The 26,014-nt window shown below is 36.8% G+C and overlaps 1 protein-coding gene across 2 annotated transcripts in view; it reads right to left on the reverse strand.

Annotated features, from left to right (window-relative positions):
- Positions 1 to 26,014, reverse strand: part of EXOC6B (exocyst complex component 6B) — a 566,147-nt gene that overhangs the window by 166,330 nt on the left and 373,803 nt on the right. For both annotated transcript variants that reach the window (XM_054586855.1, XM_054586854.1), the window contains exon 19: positions 16,655 to 16,796. In XM_054586855.1, coding sequence (XP_054442830.1) covers positions 16,655 to 16,796 — 142 coding nt within the window. The remainder of the gene's footprint in view (positions 1 to 16,654; positions 16,797 to 26,014) is intronic.

Here is a 26,014-nt window from a genome sequence, read left to right on the forward strand (position 1 = left end):
GGAAATGAAAAGAATTGCTTCTTAAGGTACATAAGCAACTCCTTTCCATGATAAACTGATGCTTTTAAAGGAACATCTTCAGTGCTAGAAGGTATAGGAGATACATGAGCATTTCAAGTATAAAAAGCATTCCTGTCTATAAAACAGTCCTTGCTGAAAAGCCCTCAAAACTTTATAAATATTTTTTAAGATTTAGGTTTTCTAAAGCAGAGTAGAAAATCTCACTGTCTTGCCTGGTGAATTGACAGGGCAGAGGCTTAAGCTACACCTTGTTCCCACCACTGACAGGCAGAAGGCTGACAGAGACCCCAGTGAGTGAGAGAGAACAGGCCAGCCCCCAGCAGTCTGACTGCTGGGACTCAGTGAAGAACTAAGGAGATCTGAATTTCTCCAGAAAGGCGCATCATTCAGAAAAAAGGCAGAGAAAGACGTAACGAGAGAGGATACTCAGTTTTTACTATTAGAGAGGATTTATTATAGAGAGGATACTATTTTTTGATGCCTACAAAAAATATAGGAAGAATTATATCTTTCATTTACTCATAGTTATGTTATATAAACTGTTTGGTGTTATTTGCAATTAAACAGTCCCAAATCATGAGGCTTAATAATGGCAACTTAAAGTAAAATAACCACTGACATTCTCAGAGGCAATGAAATAAATAACCCACTCTCTGCTCTTTCAAAGTCTATTTCTGAAAGAGCTGTTTACCAGCACAGGCTCAACTTCATTATCCTCCATTCATTCCTCATTTCTCTGCAAGTTTGGTTTCTACCACTCTATTTCTACTGAAAGTAGTCTCCAAAGTCTGCTTGGCTTCCTTTTAACTAAAGCAACACTTTTTCAGTCCTTATCTTACCTGACATTTGCATGTACTGTGTAGTATATGAGGTGTGTTTATACTAAAAATACTTTTTTTTTAATCTGAAATTTAATTTTTTTCCAGAAATTCAAATTTAACCAAGTGTCCTGTTTTTTTATCTGGCAATCCTACTCCTAACTAGTTTCAGTATCTAGTCTCCCTTTCTATGCATTTTTTACACTTCTGCCACAGTGATTTTTATAAAGTAAAAAATGTTCATGTCACTCTCGTGCTTAAAACATATAGACAGCTTCCTATGTACTTAGAATAAAATACAGCTGACTGCTGAACAATGTGGGGGTTAGGGGGGCTGACCTCACACAGTCAAAAATCTGCACATAAACTTTTGACTTCCCGAAAACTCAGTTGTCCCTCAGTATCCATGGGGGTTTGGTTTCAGGACCTCTGCAAGATAGCAAAATCCAAGAATGCTCAAGTCCTCTACATAAAATAGCGCGTGTAGATCAATGCATATATTCAGTCCTCCACATCCATGAACTCCCAACCATGGATGGGAAACAGTACAGGTACTAACTGAAAAGAGTCTGCACATAAGTGAACCAGCGCAGCTCAAACTTGTGTTGTTCAAGGGTCAACTATACATACTTCTTAATAAGACCTGCATCATTTCCGTGTGGCTGTCCCCATTTCATTCCACCCTGTTCTTCAGTATAATGAACAAGTTTCAGATTTCTAACATGCCACGCCTTTTATTTCCTCCTGGAATTTATACAAATACCTGCCTTTGTCAGAACTCCCTTTATAAGCTGCCTCATTCCACTTGAATGGCTAACTCCTAGGCATGTGGTCCACGTGGATATCCTAGTTCGTTCCACTCACATGTTAAATATGAGTAAAAAGATTTTGAAAGAGATTAAATGTGTTGTCCAAATTCACAGTTACTTAGTTATCAAACAAAAACAAAGACACAGGCCTCAATTCACCCATCCAGGTATTCATTATCTCAGCAGGGAACTTACCATACCCTCTCCTCCCAGGAAAGGCGTGGATAAGAGAATTAAAATAGAGATCAACTGCCATTACAGAACATTATAGGCAAGACCTTACACATTGATTCATTAGTGTCTGGAAACAGTATTTCTAAATAAAAGTGTCAGTAATGATATTTTCTTTTCATTTTCAAATTCCGATCTTAGAAATATGAAATCGTGAATGTTAAGAGGATTTTTGGATGTCTCTCTCTTTCCTTCCCCCACTCTTTTTCTCTCTCCCCTACACACAACACACACACTTATACACAAATAGGTAAAACAGATGAAGAGAAAAGAGAATACAATTTTAAAATAGTAGAGTAGACTAGATATATGATTTAATTAAAACAGCAGAACTCAAATCACGATCTGTTAAATGCTGAAATGCTAGAGCAGGTAATGATGGGAAGGCATAAAATTTTTAAAAATATTTTATAAAAATTAGGACTTGGTCAATTTTTTGGGGAGGCATAAAATGCTGTTCCACCTGAGTCAAAGTCTGCCAACTTTCAATAATTAAAATAATTCTTAAACAGATACGGTATTTAATATGATTTCCTAGTTTACACTCTACAAAATATCCCAATTAAAAACAGTATACTAGCCTTGGCCCCAAAGACATGAAGTGAGGACCAAAGAATATATGAAATGTATAATGCCCCAGTGTAAATGCGTGGAGATGAGCAAGAGCAGCGGATGTATCAGATATTGTTGGGACACTCAGGTTTACTACAAACATTAGGGTTCTGGCCTGTGCAAGTGAAAGGGAGCTACTCTACAAACGGCTTGAAGGAATGAGGCAGCAGGGCTAAAGAACTAAGATAATTTTCACCTGAGATGATGTTTGTAGCTAGTTGATACAACACAAAGAGATGGCCATACATGGTTCTGCGGCCAATGGTGAGATCTCTGGTTTAAAAAAATCACAATGAACTGTTTCCACTGGCTCATTTCTTCATGAAAATGCTTCCCCAGGTGTATTCAAGCAAATCTTAAGGATTAAAGAAAATTTTCAAGTAACTGTTTTTTTTAATGTTTTATATAAATAAACAGTAAAAAGGCTTTGGAGATTAAGAAATTGCTATGATATACTCCTTTAACTGTAAGTAAATCTGTTTTACCAAGTCTGGAACCAAGGTCCAGTTATAGATATCGAAATAGACACACACATACACACACACACACAGTCTGGAAAAAATCCAGCCATTGTTAATATCACAAGAACAGTTTATGTGATGTCGGTGTAACCTGGCATCCAAGGAGAGTGGACTGGAATGTACATGCATGAATAATGATGACTTAATTGTATTACTTGGTGGGGGCAGTAGATATTGTTGAGTGAGCATGTGTACTGTGTGGCTGTTGCATTCAAAAGGACTAGGTGAGTAGAGCAATGAATTTGCATCAAATTTTGCCTTAAGCTTAAACATTCCTCCCTGGAAACTATTCAGGTCATTGAAAAGGTTGCAGCTATGTGCAACTGGTGATTGGGAGTTTTATCACAACAATGTGCCTGCTCACACATCACATCTCTTGCAGAGGATTTTGGCAAAACATCAAATCACCCTGGTTACTCAGCTTCCCTGCACCTCAGATTTGGTGCCCTGTGACTTCTGGCTTTTCCCAAAACTAAAATCACTTTTGAAAGGGAAGAAATTTCAGACTGTCAGTGAAATTCAGGAAAATATGACAGGGCAGCTGATGGAGAGTAGGAGAACTATGTGAAGTCCCAAGATGCATAACTTTAAAGGAGACTGAGGCATCATTTCCTATGTACAGCATTTCTTGTATTGTATTGTCTTCAGTAAATGTCTCTATATTTCATATTACATGGCTGGATACCTTCTGGGTAGACTGTGTGTGTGTGTGTGTGTGTGTGTGTGTGTGTGTGTGTGTGTGTGAGTGTGTGTATTTTTATTTTTTGAAATGGCATTTCTTAATCTTTCTGGTCCCTGAAATTTTCAAAGTGTATAAAGTTGAGAAAAAACAAGAAATGAAACCTGAAGCATCCAAAATAAAAAGTGAGAAGGAACTCCAAGTTTGGAATATCACTTAAAAAAAAAGGTGGTCTTCTCCTTTTCCAAAAGAATGGCCTTTTGGAAACTCCCAGCTGTTTAAGTTAAATCTCCTGCTGCCGCCCTCACTCCCCAAAATATCTCTTGAAATAAGACCAGGAAGAAAAATCTGAACAATTTCAAAGAGAAAACAGTCACTGCCCTTATTTAGGGAAGGAACAAGCATCACATTTACAAAATAGCCTGATAGAAATTAGGGTAGTGAGAGAGTTTGCCACAGAAAAATAAGATTAATTGGGAATTATGACCCTTTATGTAGCAGGACCTTTATACTCACTCCTTCATCACTAATACACCCCATAAACAATCAAGGTAACATTTGCTACCAGGAAAAGTACTTTGTGTTGGTCAATCTCTGGAAGCCAATAGCAGAGCCTGACAGTGATGTATAGCAAGGTTAGAGCAGATGATCCATCTCCATTTGCTTGACAAGGATGGCATCTTAGGCCATGGCAAGGAAGAGCAGGTTGCTGCTCTCACTGCTCTGGCTGGCAGCATCTACTATCAAATGACTGGGTGTCTGACAGCGGACTCAGGGAGACAATGATGCCTTATCTTCTGGAATTCAAGGAACTCCAGCCCATAAATCGAAATAACTGCTGAGTGGGCACCACTCACTGACCCATGTCTGAGTAAAGCCCTTCCAGAGGGTACAGGGTCCTTCATCCACAGTCAAAGGAAAGTGACAGGGCCATTTTAATGGCAGGGGAGCCTTCTGTTTGGGTTCTCCATAGTGAAGAAAGGCACATTATAATAGCATAGCACCTAGCATGAAAAACCTTCTAGGCAGAGGAAGACAACCGCAAACAAAGTAGGGCTTTTGAACTGACTATTTTCTGCTGGAAGGTATTTACAGTTTGTGCTCTTCCCACATAATCTGAGATCTGAGAATCCAAGCTCAATCGTGCTTTTAAAAAGAAATGGTAAGGGCCTGGGAACTAGGGGAGAAAGAAGCCACATAATCCATACCTAAGCGCCATTTCCAAAGGCGCTTTTACATAGGTTAATTCAGAGCTATGTGCATGAGCAAATAATGCCAGGCTAAATTTCATCCTACAAATCCCCAGTGCACTTCAGTTTTACATCTTATTTCTTGTATAGAATACCTACAGTGTTCCAGGTCTTTCAGAGAAAACAAGAATGCAGAGAAAGAGAGAGAGAGAGAGAGAGAGAGAGAGAGAGAGAGAGTGTGTGTGTGTGTAGATAAATATATAGATACATATAGGGAGGGACCCCCCAAAACCGGAAATATCTTCTAGAGGGCAGGCCCCCACATAGTACAGGCTTCCCCCGCTACCTGAGTGTTCTAGGAATCCATTTGTGTCAGTGCACCAGCTGGGGTTGTGAGAGGCTGCTTTTGGCTTCAACGAATTTTTTTGGAAGACTCTTTCCACACGTTTGTCCATTTCACGATGGGTTACTTGCTAGCACACCTGCCCACACCGTGCTGAGTGTTCAGGAGCTTTTGACCAATAATGGCAGGACCCCTGTGCCCCACCTTCTGTATTCACCCAGTCTTGTCCTGAGTGACTTTTTTGTTTCTCCAGATGAGAAAAGGGAAACGTTTTGTCGATGTGGAAGAGGTGAAACAAAATGGCAGAAGCACTAAAAGGCATCAAAATTGACAAGTTCAAAAACTGTTTTGAGCAGTGGGAAAAAAGTCTCAGTAGGTGTATTGCATCAAATGGAGAGTATTTTGAAGGTCACTGAAATTTAAATATCTAAGAACAAATACACAATTTTTTAAAAATTCCAGGTTTCTGGGGGTCCTTCCAAATTACCAACTTAATGATTCTCTCTTGCATATCTGTAAGTTTCACTGCAAATATTAAAACAAAATGAGAATTAGAAACAGGAATACAGAAAAAAATGGAGAACAGGGGAGAACAAATGATAAAATAAATAAAGACGGATGTGCTCTAATAAAGACCACTACCTAAATCCCTATATCTTTCCAGGAGAATGAAAACATTATTGTAAAGAAGAGACAGAAAATATTGTTTTGAATACCATTAGCCAGTCAGTCAACCAAAAGACAAAATACATTAGCCACGGAGCTTGCGTCATGGAAGTTGTCTTCATCATAGTAAAACAATAACAACTAATTATCCTTAGATTTTTACATGTGCAGAGCTCTGCAAATTATAGGATACAAGTTTGTTTTTCTGCATATACAAGCTTGAAGTCAATCATCAATCTTCTTACCTTAATGTTTCTTAGATGAAAGAGAGCATAAAGGGACAGCTTATTTTAAAATTATAATTCAGAAAGATGAAGCTCAAAATAAATGATAAGGGATCTGAAATCAATGATACTGGCACACGCTAAATGTCCTTCAGTAGTCTACCCATAGAAAATTTGCATCTTTAAGCAGCATATATATTCTAACAACAGAGGCCTCTATTGTTTTCATATAACCTAGGGAGATCAGATTTAAAATCTTATTAAGCTCAGACTTCCTCCATTTGTCCCTCTTCAAACCTTACGTCCTTAAGGTGGCTCTCTCCTTAAGACTTGAAGAGGTAGAAAATGCTTAAGCTACAATGTAAAAGGTGACCTCTGGATAAAGTACAAAAAACATATACTTTAATTGGAAAGGAAGTAACTACCCAACTTTGTAAAAGGAAAAAGTACAGGGGGATCCCTCAGTACAGGGATCCCCAACCTTCAGGCCTCGGACCAGTACAGTCCAGGCCTGTTAGGAACAGGGCTGCAGAGCAGGAGATGAGCTTGGCTGGAATGCGCTTGAATCATCCCGAAACCACCCTTCCCATGCCTCCCCTCCCGCCCCCGCCCCAGTCTGTGGAAAAATTTTCTTCCATGAAACCAGTCCCTGGTGCCAAAAAATATTGGGGACTGCTGCCTTAGTAGGAAATGGTGCCATTTGATTTGCTACACTGATTTGTGGTGTACAACATTAATTCTATATAGAGTCAACTTCTCCTCTTTATATCTACTTCTACAAGTACTCATGTCCTGATAACAAAAGAAATGTACTCATAATCTTTAGTCTCCTTTGAAATCTGGGACTGCTTAACTAGTATGTTTGTTCATCACGGCAACTCTGATTTAACCCCCAACAACACTGGTGTCTCTGCAGGACACTATGGTGCTTCAGGTCTTGATTAGCTTGGCTTCCTTCCTAAACCAACGGCACAGAAAAGTAAAAGGTATAAAGCAGACCCTGAGACAATCCTACCTTAAAGACCAGACAGAAAGTTAATTTAAGTAGAAAATTACTGACTTTTGTGGAAATTAATAAAGAGTAACCTACTTTGACATGGAGTCAGGAAGCTAGAAGAGACAACTCTCATGCACTTCTAGCCCAGTACTCTCGCTGCTGCTGCTGCTGCTGCTGCTGCTGCTGCTGCTGCTGACAACAACAGGGATAATGAGGATGCAGCCAACAGTTACTGAGTTTTACTATGTGTAATTACTCAATCACCACAAGTTTATCAGATAGATACAACTGCAACTTCATTTTATAAATGAAGAACTGAGGTTTAGAGGTGTTAAGGATGCCCAAATTAGTAAAATTAAGATTCAGGTTTCAAAGGCCAATCTATTGGGTTCCAACACTGATGAAATTAATTATTATGTATTATACAGCTGATACATTGAAATTGACTGTTGGTGGCAAAAATGGATTTATAAACCATAGAAGTTGGCAGTAGGATATGCTTATTAAAGTTACCAATCATTTACTGGTCACTTGTACATCTTCCTGAGAGAATAATACTTAGGATTCCACTACATCCTTGGTTGTCTTGCTGTTCCTATTATATGGCATAATCCCCAGCTACTGCCTACTTGCATTCCCGCTCATTCACAGAGCTGACCAAAGAGATCCAGAAACTGAGGTAGTTGCTAATTAAGTTATTTTTACTCATGCAATAAATATTTATTAATCTGTCAAGCACTATTCAAGGTGCTAAGGAGACAGGAATGAGCAGGAGAGACATGATATTGGGCCTAAATGATCTATTATTTACCTTTTATTTGGTGTCTATGAAACCCAGATATTTAAAATAAGCCCCCCTTTATTCCTGAACTAGTTTGAACAGATTTGTTCCTTTCAAGTAAACATATTTTAATTAAGACAGATTATTAGGGATCAAGCTGGCAAACAAAAGACTGTAGAGTAAAAGTAAAATGCTTGGAGCTGGTTAGTAGGTAATAGTAGGGAAAAGGGCATTGACACTTCTCAGGATGAGAAGTCAACAGATTGTGGATCCTGGCATCCAAGCTCATAGTTAAGGTATTGTCTTAAGTCACCTGGGAACAAGTTCTCATTGAGAGTGAAGCTTTGGAGGACTAGGCTGTGCTACCATTGATCACTTTTTTGAAATGAAGAATAAGAGTCATGCGAAAGCTTTAAACAAGCACTGGACAACTTAAAATGAAAATGGGGCAAACTCTGGTCCTTGCTAGAATGTGCAGCTCAAGAATCGAAGAAAACACAGAACCACCATGAGGCTCCATTGCAGTAACTCCCCTCTATCTACAGCTGGATAGCTGAGTGACGTGAAAATCTAGTGCATAAATTGATTTTTCAAGTTATGAACCAGTACACCTGCTGTCTTCATCATCTCACCTTATTTCGTTGATAAAGGCAAAGGTCCTGGGAGAAACTGTGGAAGCTGGATTCCCCAGCCTTCCCCCAAATGCTTCCCACTGTTTCCTCCTTGCTATAACAGTAGCACTTGGCTCTGCTATATTCTATCTTTTATTGAATCCTGTCCTATCACTAGGACCTAAACAACATGGGCTCGAGGGTGACATGCAAAATAAGAGGAGGGAATAAAAGAAATGAATTACATCCAGAAGGAAATGTAAGAGTTTTTTAGGCAATCTCAGCAAAAACAGAGACGGCCATGTGGATATGCACATTGCACTACTCATTCAAGGGCGACTAAACATAATCTTGACTGACAAATTAATTACTATACGGCACCTCACTAGAGAAGCTTGATTTAATGTACTAGCTAATAGTTACTTTAATAGTTTGCTCGGTTGGCTGATGCAGATTTGGGTTTAGCACTGGCTTAGCTGTTATTTAAGGCCAGAACTCCTTTTGCATAATATAAACTTCAAAGGCCGCAAGAGAAGAATGATAGTATGAGTCTGTCACATATGCTTTCCGTATGTTTCTCACCAGGGTCCTGAGGACTCTCTTCTCTCCCTCACATCAGGAACAGATTGGTAAAGGAATGCCTGAAGCCCTGAGAGAGACTCTCATGGGGAGTGACCAAACGTGGATTATTAACTATATGGAATCGGAGAGTCTAGGATTGCTGAGCTCAAGTAATGCAGAAAATCAAAATGAGTACAGTTATCCCAATTGGCAGTTGTTTGGGCCTTAGTACTTACAGTTCAGAGAGATTCCTTTATAAAGATTCATTAGTTCAGAAGTCCCAGCGGCAAAATCATAAGCAAGCCAATTAAAGATTTGCCTGATTAGCATTGGCTAAAGCATCTCACGCCTGAGTCAACGGGAGCCTGCTATACCACAAAGGGACTTGCAGCCATTTATTTTCATGAATATATACAAAGGGATGGAAATGCTCGAACTTTTCAGGAACTACTGGGTCCTGAATATGAACCAAAACTAATTCTTTAGGGATGCAGAAAGCTTTCTGACCTTTTGGTTGGAGTAGGGGCTTATAGAAGTTAAGTAATAATGGTGTTCTGCCCCTATCTTATACCATAGTAGGCTCAGTGAGATCATGAATCTACTAAAAGTTGTCTCCCTGAATCCTGAGTTTAGGCAGATTCTCCACTTTGCTTTCCTTCCTGTAAAGTAAGGTTATTATGGTAAGAATGGTGAAACACAAGCCTTTGTTCCCTTCCAAAATAGTAAACATAGACCAGATTAACTAGATCATCCAAGAACTGAGAGAATTTGGCAAGATGCATCCTATTGCTTTCCTGTTCAAGGGCCCAGTTTATTCTGTGCAAAAGACTTATGAGTCCTGGGAAACGGTGGATTACACTAAATTTAAATAGATGCAATTGCTGCTTCACTTCCTTGCGCCCAAATGTGCTCTGGATTTGGCTTAATTATGCTATATTTTTAATATACCATTATTTTAAATAATTTAGAAATTCTGAGAAAACAACTAAAAACTGAAAACATTTAACCTTATATACATGAAAGAGTGGAATGTGAAGTAAAATAAGAAAATACGCAAAAACTTATGGATAAAGAAATGAGAATTATAATAAATAAAATTTCCATGCTGGTTAAAAGTGACTTTATGTATATTATCTTATTTGACTGTAACAATACTGTGAGACATGTATAACAGTGAGTAGTATTTCTAGTTTATTAATGGACTCAGGAAGGTTAAATGAGTTGAGTTATTCATTCTTATGGCTTAAATTACCATGCAGAAATGTGCTGGAATTCCCAAACCCTCTCTATTATGGATTACTGCAACAGCCTTATAACTGGTCTTCGAGGCTCCTGATAAATTCAGAGTACCTTCTAAAAACACAAATGTAATAAAATCATTCTCCTACTTAAAATCTATAGAGTCCTATTTTCTCTCCAGCCTCCAGCATGGTATTCTGAACAGAGTAGAACCTCTACATATATTTGTTGAATAACTAAACAGATTACTGAATTAATGCTATTAATAAGCAGTTGAGCTGGAATATGAACATAGACCTCCTTCTTTAGATTATACAAAGGGAAAGCTTAGGAGATGACAGATCCAGACACAGACTGAAAAATCTATTGCATGAATGATAAAGTAGTCCAAGTTTGATGAAGGAGCTAAGTATTAAGCTATCAAGACCTGCTAGTATTTAAAATCTAGTTCACTGTCAGAATCCAGTGCCCCAATATCCAAAACCAAATATAAGACACAAACAAATAAAGGGGTAAGATGAAATTCATACAAAGTATAAATTATCAGAGGTCACTGTCAACTCTGAAGTCAACAAAATATTTTCCTCCTATCTAAATTTCTAGTAATGTCCACCTTAAAGGTTCGATAGCCTGCCAGTAAGAATTACCCAACAACTACATTCCTGCTAGGAAATGGTGCCCTACGCAGCAGTTACCATCTCTGGTAAACAGTAGAGCTAACTTACTGATTCCTTGCAAAAGCATAAAGCTGAGAATTAGAAAATCATCAGTTCTGGATCATACCTTTTCAGACAGCCACAGAAGTTACACAGACAACTACCAAGAAGAAAAACTTAATTTCTTATACCAAATAAAAGGGCATCTCCAAATCTAACTGATTCACAAATTACAGACAAGGGCTTGAGCAGCCTGCAAAAGGCCTTCTGAGAGTTGCTAAATCCTTATTAACTGCTGTGGCTGCTGCTGCCGCTGCTGCTAATAGGAGAAACTACCACTTACTGCATTCAGTGTTTTGTCAAGCCATGAAATAAACCCTTTTATGCATGATCTTGTTTAATTCTAACCCTATCCCTGTAATATTAGGTACTATCATTATTCCTATTTCATAAATGGGACTGGCTGTAACACAAGGTCATACTAAAAGTAAGTGGTAACTTGAATCTATCTTGTCTAGCTGCCTCTAAGATCTATGTCCTGGATGACACAGTATATATTAGCTGAATATCTCAGGTTCATGGTAATGCATACAATTTTTCTATGTATTTGGGATCTAAGAAAGTGGCAGCCCAGTCTTCTGAGTCAAACACTCAAGGAACATTCATATTCGATCTTGTCCAGAGTTTTATTTCTTTGGGGACCTATACAGTTCTTCCAAGGACTCAGAGACAATAGGGAAAATACCTCATGCACACACCACTGGGTAGAAAGATGTAAGTGTTAATTATCTTGTCATTTGGGGCTGCTTTTATACGCCTCTGTATAGTTACTTGAATCTTATGTATCATTTCTTTAAGATTTTTTTATAGACCACTGAGCATCTGAAAGAAAAAAAAATGAGGGGGGTGGTATAGCAAAAGACATAGAATAGAATTCTTCTTTTAAAGTAAAATAAATGTCCATGGAAAGTTTCTTGACAGACAAATTACTGCCAATCAGAAATGAAACATTAAATTCTAAATCAATGAAACTTAGTGCCTCCACAATATATTAGAAAAAAATTTCAGTGGTACCATAGTTATTGGAGGCACCTTCCACACATTAACTTCAAGCTTATCCTAAGTGTGAAAGGCTATTACAAATATTGAATAGCTTTGCAGATAAGATACTGGCTCTCTGGAACCCCATTTGCAAGGTTAACAAACTCAATTATGTTTCCACCTTTTCATTAAATGACCTCTCCACCTCTTAGTCTTAACGAAAAGCTGGCTCTCTGCAAAGGGCACCAATTCAACTATCATTCTCTAAAAACTGCTCATTCTGCTACACAAAATGTAACTCAGAATCAGGCCATATGATGGGCATTTTCCTTACTCATCAGTGCTTCTCCCAAACCATCACTCCTCTTCCTCAAGGCCTATATATTTAGCTTCACCACCCTCGGTCTCTCTTTATCTTTTAGCTCTATCAAAAATGCAGTCATGCAGTCATTCCCAGTCACCCATCAGACTTTGTTGTTTAGCCAAGGGTATTTGTTGGTTGCCAAATCCGAAGTCCCTTTCTCCCTGTTCATCGTACTAGAATGAGGTTCTACTCTTTCACCCAAACTCAGAAGAAGGACTTCAAACTCAACATCAAAAATCAATCTTGATGGATCTAGCTAATTATGTTTTTATTCTCCTGGTAAATAACTGGTTAAGAAAGAGGGATATAAAACAATTTTAGCCAGCTAGATGCATAGAATCTGGTACATGGATTCTTGAAACAATTCTGTAGCTGCTGGATATTATTATGTCTGGATGCAATGCCTGGAATTGTACTTATTTCTGAATGATGAAATTATGATGATTTTTATTTTTTCCCCCAAAATTTTCCACAAAGAGCAGGTATGATTTCTATAAAAGACAAAATTAAAAAAAAAAACACCTTGAAAAGTTGTTCATTTATTCTGTTACAGGTCATAATAGAGTAATATAGGACTAATGTTCCAACTGCAAAAAAAAATACAAACTAGAAAACTGGAGGAAGCATCTGAAAGGATGGTTTTAGATATTAGACAACAGTCAACACAGGACTGTGATCCTTAAGAGAAGGACAATAAACAAGGTGAGCATGCCTAGAGGCAGTTTCCAGGTTATAATGCAAAGCTGGCAAAGGGAGGGAACTCAAACAAAACATAGGTAATCTGAGTTGAAAGTCAGAGATTGCAGTCCAGAATGCCAAGGCAACTAGCATTTGCAGGGCCAATTACCAGAGAGAAAGAGGCTGCAAAAAAGAGCACTCAGGAAAACTAGAGAAGTGTAGTGCTGAGTGTTTGGCCGAGTACTAACCTGTGCAAGCATGGGAAGAAACTACCCACGGCTGGGCAGAGAACCACCAGAAGTGAACAGGCAGAATGATTTGTGGAGTTCTTACAGAGCTGGCAATACCTTGTGTTTCCACAAAGCCAGAGTTGAAAGATCTCAAGATACCTGGGCATGGCGCAGAAGTCTTCAAAGAGCATTGCTTTAGATTTGGGTTTAAATAAGGCCTAGATGAAGGACTGCTCTGAATCCACTAAAAAACTTAAAAGCAAGTCTTGAAAGGATCCAACCAATTTCAAGTAATGTAAATGCAAATCAGAATAAAATTTAATACTATTTAAGTGAATATAACAAAATATAGCTCCAAAAACATAAAATTTAAAATGTCAGGCATCAGGGCTTCTCCCTGGCATCTTTCCACAAGAGCTAGTTTGAGTTTCCTACCAGCTAGAGGCCTCACAGTAGTCAGACGTCTTATATAGCAGCTAACTAGGAAGGCAGAGACCGCATTGTGTTTTATGACCTAACGACAAAAGTCACAAGGCCACTTCTGCCACATTCTGATGGATATAATCAAGTCACAAGCTTTCCCAGATTCAAAAGAAGAGGAATTAGATGTCATTTCTTTTTCTTTTTCTAATTTAATCTTTATTGTATTTTTTTTACATTACCTTTTAGTCCCCATATACCCTCCTCCCCCCAAGCAGTCACCACACTATTGTCCATACACAGGAGTCCTTTTTCCTTTTTGCTTAATTCCTCCATCCCCTAACCTCCCCTCCCTCCACAACCAACTAAGATGTCATTTCTTAATAAGGTAGTGGCAAAGGTCTAGAAAAAGATGTGGGAAAGGAGACACTGTTCTTCACATCTTTGAACAATGTAATCACACTGCAGATCTGTGGTGCAGACCTCCTAGTGACAAATTTTCTGAACTTCTGTTTAGTTGCAAATGTCTTTATTTTATCTTTATTTTTGAAGGCTATTATTCCAAAGACAAGGTTTCTTACTAGGTTTTTTCTTTCTCCAAGTCCTTCATAGATGCTTTAGTGCCTTACAGTTTGCACTGTTTCTGATAAGAAGTAAGCAGTAACTCTTATCATTGCTCTCCATTATGTAATGTGTCTTTTCTTTTTCGGCTACTTTTAAGATTTTCTCTTTTATCATTTCTTTCTTTCTTTTTTCTTTTTTTTATGTTAGAAATCTGACTGTATGTACCTGGATGTGATTTTGTTTTTCCTGTTAAAGATTTGTTGAGCTTTGTGAGTCAGTAGATTAATATTTTTTATCAAACCCAAAAGAATTTCAGCTATAGTCATGTATTATTCCCATCTTTTCTTTTACATTATTGTGTATCTTTCTATTCAGGTTCCTAAAGGCCCTGTCTGCTCTTTTCAACATTTGTGTTCTCAGTGGGTCTGTTTGTATTACCTGTTTTTTCTTCTGTTATGGATCACATTTTCCTGCTTCTTTACATGTTAAATTATAGCTTTTTACTGTGAAATTGTGGCCACTATGTGGTTGAGAGTCTGAATTTTTGTGTTTGTTCCACTTCAAGGACTGTTGAGTTGTGTTTTGGCAGGCAGTTATTTTATTGGTAGATTACCTCAACCTTGTTGAGTCTTGTAATTAGGCTTTGTTATGGTGGATCAAGAGTACCTCTTATTCTAGAGCTTGAGTAGCACTCTTAAGACCTACCCTTCTGAGGCCTCATTGAATGCACAAGATCATTAGCAGTCTCTCCACTCTGGGGGTCAGAGCGCCAGTGTCTCCTAGCACTCTGTAACCTCGGGCATTCTTATTCAGCTCGCAAGTCCTCAGTGGCTATTTTGTGCCAAACCTCACAAAGTTTCACCCTGCACATAGCAACTTAGTTTTTAACCAAAGACTCACGGGCTCTCTAATACAGATTTCTGGAGCTAGTTCTCTAAACAACTTCCTATTCTGGTGCCTTGCAAATCCCAACAAATCTAGCCCCACAAATTCCAACTGCCTCACCAACCCTTTCTGCCAATCTCTGTTTATCTGTGTAAAACACTGTTTTTTATTTGGGACCTACTTCTCTGTGCTACTTGTTTGGATGGTGCCCCCGGGCAGAAAATGAGAGTGAATGACAAACTTACCTTGTGCACATCCCCTCTCTAAAGGATCACAGCCTAGTGCTGTGTGCTGTCCAATCCATGAAAAGAGTTGCTTCGTACATTTTTATCCAGTTTTACAGTTGTTTAGAGAGTAAGGATGACTTTGATGCCTGTTACTCTGTGGTGGTTGGAACTGGAAGTCTTAATTATTTAAAAATAGCATAGACAATAAATAAAATCTTAATTTCCAGCCATCAAAGTCAACCAAGGAAAACTAAAAATAAAAAGATGGGGCAAAAGTATTAGCAGACTCATAGAATTTTCCACTATTTTAATTTTCTTAAAATCAGGAAAATCATTTTGAGTCATATCATTTTGGTTCATTTTCATTTTTTACTGACAGCACAATGACCACCACAACACTCTTCATTCCTTCCTTCTTTCTAACCAAAGCCTAATTTTATATTTAACGCCAAGTGAATGATTCAGGATGAATCAACTATGCCATAACGATGCCCCCTTTCACTCTCACAAAACAGTCCCCCAGTCACCATTAGTGTTGGGGTGACCGGACAACTGCATTCTGACCAATGAGACATACAGGTGTGTTAGCGGTCTCCTGAAAAGTTTTGCATTTCCTTAGTAAGAGGAATAGGTGAGACTGGCCTCTTTTTCCTGCCTCTCTCCCTATAATACAGATGAAGAGGAAAAGTCCACATGCTAAGTATGGGAGAGGAGAGGGAACCGAAGAGCCTGGTCCTTAGTGACATCAATGAGCAACTAAATCAATTCAGAAACTCACAGTCCCTGAGAGAAAAAAGAAAACCTATTTGTTTAAATCCCTCTGTGTAAGGTTTGCTGTTTCTACCTGTACTAGAAAGCATTTCTGGCTGATAAATACAAATATTTGTCTCTTAGACAAAGAAGCATTTGCAAATATCATGTAAAAATAGATTTAAAGTAAAACATAAAAAGAAAATGGTGTGGAACTACATTCTTTTGAAGTCTCTGGACTAATCAGGTTTCCTTCTGTGTCTATTAAATGTATGCCTGCTTTACGGTACCTCTAGACTGCAAAATTCCTGTGGCCAGGGATTTTCTATGCTCTACATATGGGCCTAAGCATTTTCGATGCTCAGATTAGCTTGCTGATAGCTATTTCTAGGCAATCTTTAAGTTATTTCTGTCATTGAGGTAATGTTTGACTTCATCAGGAACAAAGACCTCATAGATTTAGAACATTTTTTTTTTCTCACAGAAGTGGGTATGCAGGCAAAACAAAAAAGCGAAGGGATGATTCACTGTCTTACGTTCGCATTCTCTGACATCCAAGTTGAACTGCTGTAACGCTCCCAAGGTAAGCTGCCTTACTTCAGCCTCCAGCAAGAGTTGCATCAAGGATGTGGCTAAATGCTTGCAAGCTGACATACATGCTGTCTGAGCCACCTTTCCCTGAAATACAAGAATGTAAATCATAATGTTAGTGGATTAAAGTGAAATTCCAACAAAATTATTTCTTTAATTAGGAAAGTCTTTAAGGTTTTCTTCTTCATAATACCCTTACATTCAAATCATATGGGAACTAACAGGACCTGATGGCAATCCCCTTAAATACTAGCTTCAGCATCATCAATCATGTAGCTATAACACTAAGTTAAAAATTCATAAAGCCCAGCTGTTTATTCAAGAAGTACTTCTTTCTAAATCAACAGATAAACAATATCCAAAATCTTAATTAAACCAAGAAGAAATTTTTCCACAGATAATAAATTTCAAACAGTCCCTTCTGAAAACAATCACACAATTCCTAAAAAAAGGTAAGCAATAATCCCTAACTTATCTAAGAAACCAAAGTCTTTACTGCTTAATGATTTAACACATATAAAGTGAAAAGAATAAAAAAGGTTTCCTGAAAAAAATAATTACAATGATGAATTTTATTTTTTTTTTAAATAACACTGAGGTTTATGAGCAAAAATTCTAAGCTAATTTTTAAAATATGATATTGAAAACTTACTATCTTCTTCAAAGTATTCAAACGCTTTATCATTACTGGGTACATCTTAGCCCCAGGTCTAAGTCATTCATCATAGAATGTCCAGAAGGTATCTAGCCATTTAATACGAAAAATAGAGACATTTATTGAAGAAGATACAACATACAAGAAATGCTGTACATAGGAAATGATGCCTCAGTCCCCTTCAAAGTAGGCACCTTGGGACTACTTTGTATGCACAAAGAACTGTGTATGCACAGTTCTCCCAATTGCCATCCACTGGCCTATCACATTTTCCTGAATCTCATTGACAGTCTGAAATCTCTTCCCTTTCAAAGGTTATTTTAGTTTTGGGAAAATCCAGAAGTTGCAGGGTGCCAAATCTGGGCTCTAGTAGGGGAACAGAGTCAACTAGGTGATTTGAAGTTTCACGAAAAAAGTGCACAAGATGCGATGCACGAGTGGGCATGTTGTTGTGATGAAGCTGCCAGTCACCAGTTGCCCATAGAGCGGACTTTTGAACCATCCCAATAGTTTCCACAGAGGAATATTCAAACTTAATGCAAAATTTGATGCAGATTTTTTTTCTTCTATCCAGTTATTTTGAATGTGATGGGCACAGTACACATGCTCAGTCAACAGTATCTACTGTCCCCACTGACTAGTACAGTGAAGCCATCATTGTTCACACATGCACATTCTAGTCCACTCTCCTTGGCTGCCAGGTTACATCAATGTTGCATAAACTGTTCGCATTATGTTAACAATGGCTGGATTTTTGCTGGGACAAACCTCATATATCTGCTTTCTTCAGATATACATACATAAACCCACTTTATTTCTGTTATTTACCATTACTATCTATTCTGAAAAACAGGGTAACATGAGTATTAAAAAGCCTGAATTCTTAAATTAGTCAATGGATCCTTCTTTTCTGAAATTATGAAATATTTAAGCCACATGGAAAATTATATGATGAACATTCATGTATTCACTAACCATTACAAATATAGTTTAGCTCCTGTGTGACCTCTTTAATCATTTTCCTCCCTCTTCCCACAGGTGATCATTATAGGTGTTAGGTATACCATTTGTATTTTTAAAATACTATTATGATAGGTATGCATGTAGCAAGAAACAATATACTATATTATTTTATGTGTTTTGAAATTTTCCATAATCTCATATGGTATTTCCTCTTGCAACTTGCTTTTTTGGTTCAATATCATAATATGAAACTTTTTAAATGTAATATATGTGGCCGAAGTTTATTCCTTTGATTATTCCACAGTATACCACAATGTATTTGTCCATTATTCTGTTGTTGGAGATTTGCCCTGTATTTTGCTGTGTATAATGTACACCCACATTTTTGTGCTCATTATTATGCTCATGACATGTAATCATTATACATATGTATGTTGCACATCTCTATTTTTCCCTCAAAAATTTGGGCAAAAAAGTGCACATTATACATGGCAAACATGGTAGATGTTTCTTTATGTATGTATGTATGTATGAATATATGCATGCATGCATGCTATTATAAACCCAATAGGTCACAGAGTAATGTAGATCTAGTAAAAACTTATGAAAATTCCAGATTCTCACTACAGTATCCTTTTATATGTTCTTTCCATATATTTCACTGGGCCAGGGAGTATCTGATTCTCTTCTACTAAAAGGGAGGTACCATCCATTGTTTCTTAACAAAGACAAAAACATAATTAAGACAAATGTGTAGAAATCTTACAAGATCCTTCAAAGAAATATAGAAAGCTCAATATTTATTACTTTTAATTACTAAGTACTTCAATTACACCACCAAATATTATGTCATATACTAAATACAAGTGAGTAGCGGTGACGCGGTTAAAGAAAGCATCACCATTATCATCAAAGCCACAAATATCTCTGCCACCATCATCAAGAGACGCTGCTTCCATTTACTAAGCATTGAGTATGTGCAAAATATTTTGAAAATATTTTCTCATGTAATTCTCACAAGAATCCCATGAGGTATTTACTCCTCAATCTGCAGATAAGGACAAGATAAAGATAAAGAAAGAAAGGTCAAGCTATATGAATAGACCCTGTAAGTGGTGGAGCTAAGATGTGAATTCAGCCCTGTCAGGCTTTCCAAAGATACTTCAGTCATTTAATCCTGCCTCCCAGTAAAGGGTTTTCTGGTAGTTTCTCCATCTTCCTGTTGCTCTGAGACTTCGGGTAAGGGAATGGAGAGGACAAGGAGATAAAAATCACACAAATTTGAAAGACCAGGATACTGAGAGGTTTTTTTCTTCTTTCCTCACCTAAAGAAGCATCAAAAGAATGCTGAATTCACAGTAGGTATTTAAAATGGACTCCCCTCCCACCACAGCTCTCTGTCAACCTACTGGGATCAGATTCTGAATCCAGATCATCAGGAATTTTATCTAAATGACTTCAAATGCCCAAAGCCAAAGTTTTCTTTCTCTGGATAATCTACCAAGTTTCAAGAAACATGGAAAGAGAGCCAGGAACTATTCTGTGAAAGAGCTGTCCTTTCACACCAACTTTCTCTTTTGCTTTTGCTTCCTGAGTAACACACCTGTTCACATTTTGGTGTGTTAAGTTTATCCTTCTCTAGTGGTGTGGTTCAAAGGTATAAGAGCCAGAGCACGGATGGTGTGGATTTCAGTCCGAGTCTAAAAGCCTGAGAACCAGGAGCACCAAGGGCTTGACACTGCTTGTGATACTGTCTCACATATAATTGATGCTCTGTAAAATTTTCTCCCCTTTGTTTCTCTTACTGCGCTTTAGTTTGTACAGTTTCAACTGCTCAATCTTTTAAATTTCACAATCTTACCTTCTAAAGTTGCTAACTTTTGTTGCTAATCCAATTAAGCATTTTTCATTTCTGACACTTGTTTTTAGAAGTTCCATTTGATTTACTTTTTGTAATTTCTATTTCTATTTACCTTTAAACCTTGAAGCTATTGAACATGCATGTGTATGTGAGCAGTTTTAAAAGCATTTATCTGCTAATTCTGACACCTATGTCACTTCAACTATTTTATGCAGTGATTATTTTCCTTGTTGTATATCACATCGTCCTGTTCATTGTCACATCTAGTACATTTTTATTAACACTAGATACTGTGAATGTTAGGTTCTCAAATGTCTCTATTTTGTTGAATTTCTTTAAAGAGTGTTGACTTTTGTTATGGCAAACAGTTCAGTTCCTTTTGAAATTTTGAGGTTTACTGGTCTGTTCTTTTATGTAGGGATTAGAATAATCTCTTCTCTATGATTACATTGGCCTGCTACTAATGAGCTTTAGACCAACTAGTTAGCCATTCTTCTGCTGGTTCTACTATATGTTTCAAAATTTAGTGGGGTCTTTCCCTTGTTTCAGGTTAATATTTTAACATCTCCCTTCCATGTGTGAGTTCTGGGAATTGTGCTCAGCTTCTGTACCCTGGCAGTTGTTTTCTTCCAGACCTCATGGATTTTTCCTACATATGAGGATTAGGATTTAGCCTAAACCTCGAAGGGATCCCAAAGTGGATGTCTGGTGCTCTTCCTCAAAATACCTTCCTCATCTCAAAACTGTTTCCTTACAAATATCAGCAACTTCTTTCCCAAACTCGAATCTCTGTCTTCTTCACTAAATAATACTCCCATGTTGTGCTTGGGTCACCTTGGGTACCTTCCCTGTACCACAGTTTACAAAGTACCTGTAGGCACATTGCTAGGGCAATGTTTCATTTGTTTCCCTTCTTTCAGAGATCACAGTTCTGTGCAGCCTGCTGTCCAGTATCTGAAAACAGTTGTTTCATTTAATTTGTCTGGTATTTCAAATGTTTATGGTTGACAGTAAATCTGGTACCAATTATTGCAACATGGTCAACAGAATGCATTTCACCTTTATTTTTGAAAGATATATTTTGCTGGGCACTGAGTTGTATATTGACAGTTTTCTATTTCTTTTAGAATTTTAAAAGTTTCATTCTATTGTCCTCTGGCCTCCACTGTTTCTATGAGAAGTCAGTCATAATTCTCATTGTTTCTCCCTTGAATGTGTTTTTGTTCTGTAACTGTACTTTAGATTTTTCTTTATAATTGATATTTCTTTGTATTTCTCTTGCAAAGGCTCACTGCACTTCCAGAAACTGTAAATTGATGCATTCTCTCACATGTGGAAAATTATCAAGCATTACTTTTTAAGTAGTCCTTCTGTACCATTCTCATTCTCTTTTCTTCTTCCAGGACTCCAAGTACATATATCTTACAGCTTTCAACGGTGTTCCATCTCTTTTATGCTCCATTCCATTTTCAAAATTGAAAGAAAATTTTATTCTTTTTTTTCCTCAATGTGTGTTTAAGTTTAGGGATTTTCTACAGACCTCTCTTTGAGTTCCCTAATCTTGACTTCTGCTTAAAATTGCATTTAATGAACTCTTTATTACTGATTCTATGTTTTGCTATTCTGGAATACACATTTGATTCTTAATATCTATTCAAATAATTCATATGTTTTATATTTTGGCCATTCTTTCCTGTGTTTTTTAACATATTAACTATAGCTATTTTGATATATTTGTTTGCTGGCATAAATATCTACATTATCTAATGGTCTACTTCTACAACTCTTTTAACTTTTGATTATATATGCCAGTTTGCCTGCCTATAAGCATGTTAAGAAACTCTATTTTACATGTAAAAATTGCAGATAAGAGGTTATTGAGACTTTCAATTATCTTATCTTCCTCAATAGAGTTTTGAGTTTTGTTGAGGCAGGCAATTAAATTATTAGTGGATCACCTTTATTTTGTCAGATTGTTTTTAAAGTTACAGTTGGTCCATTTTAGTTTTGCCTTACACTTAGGATCTTTTCTATAATCCCTGCAAAGGGCTTTACTTATATCTGAACAGAAAAGTCTCTCTCTGAGTTCAATTCTCAATGGCTCTGGCTGAGAAACTTCTAGAATACTTGCCCATATTCCAGCAGCTGTTGTCCTCTACAGCCCCAGGGTGTGCCCTATTCATATGTAACATGGAAATTAGCCAAGGACTAAAGGGGAATTTTATAAAGATATTTTTGGGGGTTCTTTGTCTGTCATTATTTTTGGTATCCTATTCCCTTAATACCTATTCTTACTGACATCCCAAGTACTGATCCCTTCCTTTGTTTGATAATACTCTGATTTTATATTTTGTACAGTTTTCAAAGTTTTTTACACTAGAGGATAAGCTTGATACTTATGACATCACGATTAAAAGAATCTCTTTAATTGACAAATTTATATCAAACTAGAAGAAAAACTATAATAACCACTTAAATAATTTCTCCCTGATCAATAATTTTATATGTCCTAGTCTTGATTTCCATTATCAGTTTGGCCAACATTTTTGCATTGCAAAGAAAATGCATACATATGTGTGTCTTTCAAGTTAAAATTTGTAATAAAGGATAAAGAGTACAGCCAACTAATCAGTACATTACAAAACAACAGCACCACAGCAAATACCTTAACTTCTATTTCTACATGGAAGTAGTTCCCCAGACCAAAACAGTGTCAGAAAAGCAAATTAAAAAAAAGAAAAAGGTAAAGAGAGAAATTACAGGTATATGGTTTAATGAAAACCAACAAACATATTAAATTCTCTGGACCACTGACTTGAACTTTAGTCTTGGTTTCATCATCTACAAAATAGATTGTTATAATGATTAAGTAAAATAATTCCTATGGAGTATTTGCTACCTAGTAATTCCACACTACCTGGCTTATATTAAGTACTCTGTAAATGTCTGTTTAGTATAATTTTTATTCTTATGATCCAGAATATTGAAAACCATTAAAAATTTCATATATTTGCTTAAAATGTTAGTATTTTCTGAGTGCCTAATATTTTACTAACAATTTATTTCTTTTATAGGGTCATATGATTTTCTTCTTATATGCCAAAAAAAATCTGTCATGCAAAAAGCAGAAAGTGTACTTCCTGTTCTAAAGCAAATCAAGGAGAACATGCAATTAAGTGCTAAACTGAGCAGAATAAACTCTAAACACTATATGATTTTAGTGTTTGGTAGATATGATTTTAGAAGAAAGGTTATGAAGCCAAAATAGTCAGAGAAGGCTTCACAAAAATGGTAGGACTTGATGGATAACCTTCATTACATAACAACAATATCATGGAAATAATTTCAAGTGACTAACAATTTGAAATAGGTACTATGAAGTACTCTACAAATAATAACAATCATTACTACACACACTTCCATAGACTAAGTCCTCATAATGAGAAATAAAAACTCTTCCTTTCTTTTTCCTCAGCTCCTGTTCAGGTTAAAGTTCAACTTCATCATGTCATCTCATTAACACAGAAATGTCTTTGAAGGTATTCAGAATTTGCCATGCTGAACATTTCACCAGGCTACAACCAAGATGCCAAAGAATCAGATTCAAATATTAATGAGCAAAAGGTCATGATGAGTTAATTTCCAAAGTTCTATTAGTTCCTGTTTTTGACCTTATCCAATTCCCTCTCCCTTTCTGCAGTCCTCCCTTACTACATAAATTACAGTCACTGGCTTAGTTTCAAGATATACCCTCTAAACTGTAATTCCAGTTGAAGTGCATTTTAAGTGGAGGCCTCCCAGATGGTGGATCACAATCCAAGGGTGATCTATAGAGGTATAAAGTTAAAATAAAAAGAAGAGAGAATCAGCTAAAAACTACATCCGATTTTGATATTTAACTATTACAACAAAAAAAAGAAAACAAAAGGAAAAATAGGAAAAATAAAATAGAAACCCTCTCTTTCAAACTTTCCAATAAGTTATTTAATAATGTGACAAAGCAGAGCATATTAAAATATTAACCAAAGCTTCCAGGAAAACCTCTATAATCTCAATTGTTTACTCAAGACCTTTACAAACCTCATAAAAAATTAAGTGGGCTTGGAGAAAAACACCATAGCCATAGGAGAGAGTTTACAAAACACAATGGTACAGACGCCTGACTGTCTGCCAGCCACTTGCTTTTAACTTGCACATACAACACATTACTCAGTTGCTAACTGGTCAATACCCTAAATAAGAGCATTTCTCCTCCCAAACACCTCATTAGCCAGAGTTTTTCTTTTGCTTTTTGAGCTAACGTGCCCTGTAGGTTCTTTGGTTCATTATTTTCTGCCAATAACAAATGCTTCATTTGAGAATGCTTAAAACTTTAGGTTTCTCTGAGAGAAATCATTTAAGATCTTCTTTACAAGTATTTAATTAGCTCTCTAATTAATCTCACTATGGGAGAATAGTGCATGAATCATAATATCCATTTTATGGGAAGTAGTAGTGAAAACAAGGTAAGACTAGAGTGGAAGTGATACATAGAGAAAGAGCAAGGATTTGGTTCATATTAATTTAGGTTCAAATCCTGTCCCTATCACTTATGTGACTTTTAAGAAGACTGTTGAATCTTGGTTAGACTCACTTTCTCATCAGTAAAATGAAGATATCAGCAACATGGTAGAAATTGTGTGCAGTTAATGAGATAATAAAATATAGAACCCTGTACATATCTGGCACATATCAGGGGCTCAATAAATGGTAGGCACTTTATTATAAAATGTTCCTGTCTTTTTGAGAGGTACTGTCTACAGCTTAAAAATTTTTTAATAAAATTTACTTGGCAGAATTAAAAATTCCACATTTCTTAAAAAGTAGTTATAGAAAAATTCAACATGCAAATTTTAATGTGAGCTGAACTGAATCACCTTTCATACACCCAGAAATCTACTCTGAGTTAATCATGTTGCAGAAAATTGAGCACAAAATGAGTATTTCAGTCAGTCTCAGTTTATAAAGACAAATGCTCTTAAACCATTTAGATCTCAAGGAAATATGTTGCATATTCTCCCAGTCCCTTCTTTTTCCCTTCTGAATGTCCTAGAGGAGCTGTAAAAGAGGAAACTTTTCATCACAGTGTATTTGTGTGAAAGCACCAAAATATGTTAACAATTAGAGAAGAGGAAACCTGAAAGACTGCCTTGTTAATTAAGGAACTTGCTATCAAAGAACTCATTAAAAGGTAATGAAACCAAATGGCTATTAAAATAAATACCCACTGAATAAAGGCTGTCTGGCTAACAGGCCCTCAGTACAGTTTTTTACAAACATTCTCAATAGTAAAGACCCCCCAAAAAGCTGAAAAGCTGCACTAATGCTAAAACCAACATAGATGAAACCGAAGATGAAAATATCCTTAGTAGCAGACAGAAGCTGAATTAAGAAAAACACATCCTAGAATTTAGAACATGGGACATTAAACAAGAAAGTCCTCTTAGACACCCTGGGCACTGCATAACAGAGAGGAAGGTAGCTGTTCCTCGCAATACTTTGCCACTCCTAACTATTAAGTTAGATTAGATTCTCCCTTTTTCCTAATGACTCCCTCACCTGCTTCCTGCCACCTACCTTCTTTCTTATCTAAACAAATCCGCAAATCTTAGAAAGATGGCATAAAATTATTGTTGAAAGGAAACTGGTAGAATATAATAAAATCTTGGTGGTATTGTCCTTTGAGCAAAGTCAGAAAAAGAACTGAAGGATCTCTGTAGCAGGACATGCTAGAAATTGAACATTTACATTGCACTACACAAGCTCAGAATATTTTCAGAAAACCAG

Source organism: Pteronotus mesoamericanus, unplaced genomic scaffold, assembly GCF_021234165.1.
Source record: "Pteronotus mesoamericanus isolate MK-2021 breed Mesoamerican mustached bat unplaced genomic scaffold, CSHL_Meso_final contig_98, whole genome shotgun sequence".
Lineage (NCBI taxonomy): Eukaryota > Metazoa > Chordata > Mammalia > Chiroptera > Mormoopidae > Pteronotus > Pteronotus mesoamericanus.